The sequence below is a fragment of the Sinohyriopsis cumingii genome, chromosome 5 (assembly GCF_028554795.1).
Source record: "Sinohyriopsis cumingii isolate HCF-2022 chromosome 5, ASM2855479v2, whole genome shotgun sequence".
Taxonomy (NCBI): domain Eukaryota; kingdom Metazoa; phylum Mollusca; class Bivalvia; order Unionida; family Unionidae; genus Sinohyriopsis; species Sinohyriopsis cumingii.
This window is the reverse complement of record NC_142965.1, coordinates 18,685,427-18,692,435: the sequence shown is the minus strand read 5'-3', so window position 1 is coordinate 18,692,435 and position 7,009 is coordinate 18,685,427. Positions and strand designations below refer to the sequence as shown.

Sequence of the window (7,009 nt, the reverse complement as noted above, 5' to 3'; positions counted from 1 at the left end):
TCTGCACGGGGTATGTCCCATCATGTGCTAGAAATGTCGTTAAACTCCAAAAAAATTATTTGAAATTATGTACAATTCACCTCTGTAGAAAATCATATTTAACTTCTAAATGTTTATTTTAGAAAAGATAAGATCTTTTTTTAAACAGAAAAACATTCCTTTGTAATGAAACTTTGGCTGTCATACTCTGCCACCCATGTTGCCTTGCAGGATAGCATTCCAGACGTGAGAATATTTTAGGAATTACAGACCTCAAACCGCTAATGTGATTCCATAATGCTCAATAAATCAGCATTCATGTCGACTATTTACGTAAATCGATACCGACAGAAATGTTATGTCGCGTGCCGCACATGTTATAAGCGACTGACCACTAGAAAGCACACTCCGCCCATTTCCCCGCCCCTAATTATGCTTCAGCTACTTGATTGGCATACCTCCCCACGCTATTTCTTGAAGTATATAAATACCGGAGCTGTATGTAAAATTATCCATACTAGTAACGAACTCACGTGGTGAATTATTGACATCGCAGTGTACATGCTTTTTTGTTACAGATTCCATCACTAAATTTACAGGCAAAAACTAACCATGATTCTCAGCACGGTGAATTTTGTAGCTATGTCTAGATCGGGAAAATACCAAGGAGGGAAGTTGAAAGATGGCCAGAAAAATGTATCGAACGAGGTAAACGTTCCTTCAGTCCCGCAATGCAAGAAATACATTAAGCAACAGGTACGAATTTCTCTCTCTCTCTCTCTCTCTCTCCACAAGTATGCATATCTTAACTGGTAGAATGCAGTAATAACGTCACCATTGTCTTCCATTTTGTATCATATTGAATCGTATGCATATTGCTTTGAATTATATCGTTTTGTGTCTTTTATTATCGAACTCTTTTTCTTTCGTTCTTTGCTATCATTGTATTATACTTTTATGTGAAACGTTCAATTTATATTTTAAAGAAAAGACAAAGTAAAACAAAAAAGCAAAACAAAATAAAACAAACACAGCAGAAAACGTTTAAGCTGAACATGTTAATATGAGGATATATACATATATCGCAGCTTTAAATTATGCCTGGACCTGTTATTTCGAAAAGAATTTCACTCATTAGAAGTTTATAGACTGAAAACATGCTACAGTCACTACACAAGGGGTTTGAAGATTGACAGCATAATTGGGGCCCTGAATAAGGAGTTTGAAGACTGAAAACATAACAGGGGCACTCCAAAAACTACAAAAACAAGAATGACAACATGATTTGGGGCACTCCATAGATTTATTTTTATTTTCGATCATCTTTTTGACGCCCTCAACAAACTTATCTTTGAGTTTCATTTCTGGAATTAGCGAGCATTTTTTAATACAGTTGTAGTCTTCATGGTATGTAAGCAGTTTATGGCTTATAGATCAATTATAGATCTTTTCGTATGGGGAACTTTCAGACAATTTAGTGGCCGTTTTATCACATGCCTCCTCATTGTATTATATGATGATTATATTATTAAGTGAAGACGCCTTATTAAACTGTGTCGCATTAAAGTATAGAGTATAGGAAATATTGCTCTCGCAAGTTTAATGATAGCATGGATAGTATGGATATCTAGTCTTTTGAAAGATGAAACCATTTTTTTTCTTTCTGGCTCAAAGCAATTTCATCGTCGTGCTCAAAAAGCATTTGCTTTAAAAGTGTAAATATAATGAGCATATTCCAGTGCCATGGTAATTCCATTCGTCTGATACAGCTTGGTCACACAAGTAGAAACAAAGACTACCTTTAATGTAAATATTTTTATCCTTGTACTGCACTACGTTTTGCTTTTGTTCTGGCAACGCATGGGAGCTTAGTAGGGGGTTACGTTCGCACCGTAGGACCCTTTCTAGGAGATTTTTCTGACTTTGGACACAAAGTAAATATTTCTTTCCTCATGGTCTGTCGAAGGGATCTTGAATTTCATTCCATTGTTCTCTACCCAGACTGAGAAAGCGATAGCCACCCGACACAATCGAAAATCAGGAACCCCAAAAAGAATGACTCGCAGCGGGGAACCATCTTGTGAAGCCAAGCGATCTACTGGCATGCTGCTTGGGGGGTCCTTCACAGTAATATATATATATATATATATATATATATATATATATATATATATATATATATATATATATATATATATATATATATATATATATATATATATATATATATATATATCACTACTTGCTTTATGACTGATGAGTGCGAGTCTACTTCACCCAAATTAATTTTCTTACCCCAAACCCACCGCCTATCTAAAAACAGACAGGAACTTAAATGACATCACGACAGGATTACATTGTTTAAGAGTTTTATGTCTTCCACCCTTCTTCCTATTTCACGAATGCACCAGTTTATTTTTTTTTAACTATTTACCAATAATCACAGAAAATGAATCAGATCATAAATATCTTGTACAATAGTGGTAGTAAAATCTTCATCTACATTCAGACAGCATTTCCTCTTATTTCAATAGTTATAGACCAGCCTTATTTTGTTTACAGGAAGCTGAATGTCAGTTGTCAAGGCGGGAAACGACCGAAAGCAACAGAACATCCGGTAAGTTCAACACAATTAATTTGCTGATAGACTAATAATTGCACCGGAAGACAGCTGCCCATTAGTCAACTATAGCTATCAGACCACCTTCGCTCCCTCTCTGAACACCCTCCCCCCCGCACACATCACAGTTGTAATATTTTAAGTAAGCATTACAACTACTACTGCTACTACTACTACTACTGTTGTAACCAATACTTTACTATACAAATGTATTGATTGCCATGCTGACTTATTTTTTATTTTTGTCATTTTATAGGCTACATCAGTGGCAGCAGTTTTTCATCCGAAGAATCTAACAGTACTGATCTTGAAGACAAATGCCCAAGAGTTACCATAGAAACAGTTGATGAACTCTTCCTTTCAGTCGATCCCACGTACTACCATATATGTCTTCGCGGACTGGATAATGCTAATAGTTCATGTAAGTAGGGATATTTAACTCCAATTGCTTTCAAACAACGTAAAATCTGATTTGATTTAAATTTGTGTGAGGTTATTTCTAAGTCTATCGGTATGAATGTATTCATGAATGCAGTCTCGCTGTTCATATTTGTGATAACCTCAAAACTGTTCTTTGGAACCATCTTATTTTTCCCGGAGTTGAAGTACAATGAAAATAAAACTCACTAGCATTTTTATCACGCAGACTTGAATTCCTTCTTTTAAATATTGCAAAGTTGATTATAGCCAATTACATAGCATACTGACAGTATATTGCCAGTTAAATAGTATACTGAAAGTGTATCGCCAATTACGTAGCATATTGACAGGGTATCGCCAATTACTTAGCAAAATGACAGTATGTCGCCAGTTAAATAGCATATTGACAGTGTATCGCCAATTAAATAGTAAACTGACAGTGATACGTAATGATGATTTAATGCCTGTACAAAATATGTGCCAGATATGAATTAATCAGGCTTGTATAAAAGAGCGGCAAATTCTTATTCCAGGCATTTTTCGATCAAAATTATTGAAGAGAGAGGAACTTCCTAATGGCAAGAAGCAGCACATTGTGTTCTACTTAGATTGTGATCCGGAATTTTACCTCACAACAACAAAAGACCGGCAGTTAGAAATCAATGTAAGTTGTACTACTTTCTCACAGATCGCTTTTTTCAGCGTCTGTCGCTAAGGTTTTATTCCGAAAATAGTTCAAGCCATAAGCATAGTTTCAAGCACGATCTATTTTATTAAAAACGAAGTTTATAGTGTGTAATTCAGTTTGTTATTACCGAGACTAAGGGTGTTTTTTTTTTATTCATTCATGTCATCCAAAGAAAATTAATTAAATCGGATTAAAATGGTAGGCAGACTTCTCGCACGAAGGCCGCTGCTGAAGGCGGTTGTCAGATAAGGTTTATAGTACATATGGATAATTAAAAGTAAAACACGTCACGATTCCGTGCGAGTGGGTGGTAGTGGTTTTGGTAAAGCGCTCAGAGACGTCATTATTTACAGAAATAACCACTAGGACATAACGTAAAAAAATAGAAAATTATAGATCACATCCGTAGATAGTAATTATCATTGACAATCGTGGAACTGCAGCATTCAGTTAACACAATTCAACCACATTTAAATCGATATTTCATCTTTACGTATTTCATTGTAGTATCATGGTTCATGACATCGTTTTTTTTCTATTCTATTTCCAGATGTTTCAAGAAAAAGATGTATCCCTTGAAAACCCAGATGAGAGGTTGTTCATTTTGTACGAACCGAACCCAGGCTGTGTTATCATTCAGCCCCATGCTCACAATGGTGTGTACATTATTATTATTATTATTATTATTATTATTATTATTATTATTAAACTTAATGCCATTCATATTACGCTTTGAAATACATAAAAGTAAGATAACTATAAGACATTATGTGAGCAAGAAATACGCATATTTCGGATAAAGGCGTTTCCCGATTATGCAAAAAGGTGTTGTATTTTTTTTATCTATGCGATAATCTTGGGTCTAATTGCATTTTAACCCTATGCGTCCAATGGAATTATATTATATCATATCATAATTAAACATGTTTACTTTTTGCTTTGTTTCTTTAAAAATATAATTTGTAATTTAGATTATGATTGATTTACTAGCCTGACCAATTTGTTCCTTGTTTATTACAGGTTATTATTTGCATCATATCGATGATAACCTTGATGTATACAAATTCGACATCAACGCACGTGCTCCTGAGGAATTCTTTTTCAATGTCAGGAGCGTTTCACAAACAAATGTGCAACGAGAAAATGAAGTATCTACACAGAACACTTGTCAGTCTGAGAAAAGATGTAGAAACTGCCATATTTGTGATGAACACAACCGTAATAGTTTGATTCCAGATGCAAGTGGAGTAAAAAAGTCATATAAAAAGTCCTTGGCAGAACTGTTCTTTGGGTGCGTTAGCAATAAGCGAGAAAATACCAGCGATATTCATGTGCTGTGTGAAGTGACAAGATAAATTACCCCATCAAAGGACTAGGTACTAGCTCGTAACATGGCGATAACTCATTATCACCATGGTTATATGAAATGACAACAAATTCCTACGTCATTTTGTAAGTACCCTCAAAGGATAGTATGGTAGCACGTGACAAAGCGATAGTTAATCGTTGCCATGGATATATAGAACGATCGCGGATTCCTGCGTCATGATATAAGTACTCATACAATATAGTCCGAACAGAGACTTGTGGTATCCTTGATCAATGAGGTCATCTGAGAGGCTAAGATCGTGGTCATGGTATATTTGTTGCATTTAGAAAATCCAAGTGTTAAGGTCGTTGATATCTGTCTTTATATAGGTATTTCACGGAAGAACATTGGAACACCATAAGGCATTGATTGGAACATCATGCGTGCTTGCGTGAATAAGGACTTTGTATGCATAAGTAAAATATAAGAAGCGTCCGAAATCAGGAGGAGCGAATTTAAAGATTGTGTACATGTGTGACAGGGCTTGCTGAATTTATTTTCAACCATTACTGAGACCAGGCGAAATTAATTTATTAGCTGTGATGTGACTGTTCAATGTGAATGGAGAACTCAGATTGTTGAAGGTGCTATATATATATATATATATATATATATATATATATATATATATATATATATATATATATATATATATATATATATATATATATATATATAATGTTCTAGTTCATACAGGACTAATAGTTCAATACATTATATTGTATAAAGACTATTTCCTATCTTGTAGATCGTGAATAAGTTGGTGACATTGGTAAACATATATTGGGGTTACTTTGTGCATGTTTTGAAAATTAATATTTGTGGATTGATTTTGACAGACTCGTTGTTATAAACAACGCCACTAATTTTTTTTCTTATCATTTATTTCATTCCTGGAAATGCACGATGGAAAGCTGGCGTCAGCTGAAATTACAATGTAAATAACGATGACAGAATTCATAGAAGGTAGATTTGAGGGAAAGAAAACCCCGACATATAACGTGATAAAATTGCCCAAAAATGTGATACATTCTTACTCGAAATTTATATTATAATATCAATATCAACCGAATGAATTTTGAAATCACTCTAGAAATCCAGGAAAGTAGACGATACAAATTATTCTATATATGCTTGCACTGGAAATGTCTCGTCTAGTCACGATGTTTCTAGCGTACATACATTATGGTCACTAGAAATGTAACATATTTATTTATTTAAATGTGCGAATGTCATACTTATACAGTTGACAAAAGAGATAAAATCAACAATAAAACACTGTCAATATGTTTTCATTTTTTAAATTTGTTTTATGTCCTGCTCACTAGATGTCGTGTATTGTATATAACACCCAAAAAAACGAAAGAAGCACTTACAGGGGAAATATTTAGCAGTCCTTTATAGTCTGAAGTAAAGCATGTCAGCTACTTTGTTGATATATACCCATTGCTATATACCCATTGATATATACCCATTGATATATGCCCATTAATATATGCCCATTGATATATACCCATTGATATATACCCATTGATATATACCCATTAATATATACCCATCGATATATACCCATTGATATATACCCATTTATATATACCCATTGATATATACCCATTAACATATACCCATCGATATATACCCATTGGTATATACCCATTGATATATGCCCATCGATATATGCCCATTGATATATACCCATTGATATATACCCATTGACATGACATATACCCATTGATATATACACGTTGATATATACCCATTGATATATACCCATTGATATATACACGTTGAACACCTCCCATTCCTTTATATCTCCCTATCTTACACCTATTCATGTGACAAGAAAATCCGCCTACCTCTGTTCAGCGTTCGCTCTATCTGTCGATCCTTTTCTTTTTTGCTTTTCTTTACGTTCATGCGAAGAAATATTGTG

The 7,009-nt window shown here is 34.2% G+C and overlaps 1 protein-coding gene across 1 annotated transcript; it reads left to right on the top strand.

The window, feature by feature from the left end:
* The first annotated feature begins 507 nt into the window (after positions 1-507).
* On the top strand, positions 508-6,367 carry LOC149798729 (uncharacterized). Its single transcript, XM_089957597.1, has 6 exons — positions 508-735; positions 2,542-2,596; positions 2,856-3,020; positions 3,553-3,683; positions 4,258-4,363; positions 4,728-6,367. The coding sequence occupies exons 1-6, from the start codon at positions 592-594 to the stop codon at positions 5,060-5,062; spliced, it is 936 nt and encodes a 311-aa protein (XP_089813723.1). The 5' UTR covers positions 508-591; the 3' UTR covers positions 5,063-6,367.
* Positions 6,368-7,009: the final 642 nt, after the last annotated feature.

What these genes read in the sequence shown, in the direction of transcription:
- LOC149798729 (XM_089957597.1), top strand. Translation starts at nt 592, where the DNA reads ATGATTCTCAGCACGGTGAATTTTGTAGCTATGTCTAGATCGGGAAAA. An exon ending in GGATAATGCTAATAGTTCAT is followed by an intron (nt 3,021 to 3,552) that starts GTAAGTAGGGAT and finishes TTCTTATTCCAG; the next exon opens with GCATTTTTCGATCAAAATTA. An exon ending in ACCGGCAGTTAGAAATCAAT is followed by an intron (nt 3,684 to 4,257) that starts GTAAGTTGTACT and finishes TTCTATTTCCAG; the next exon opens with ATGTTTCAAGAAAAAGATGT.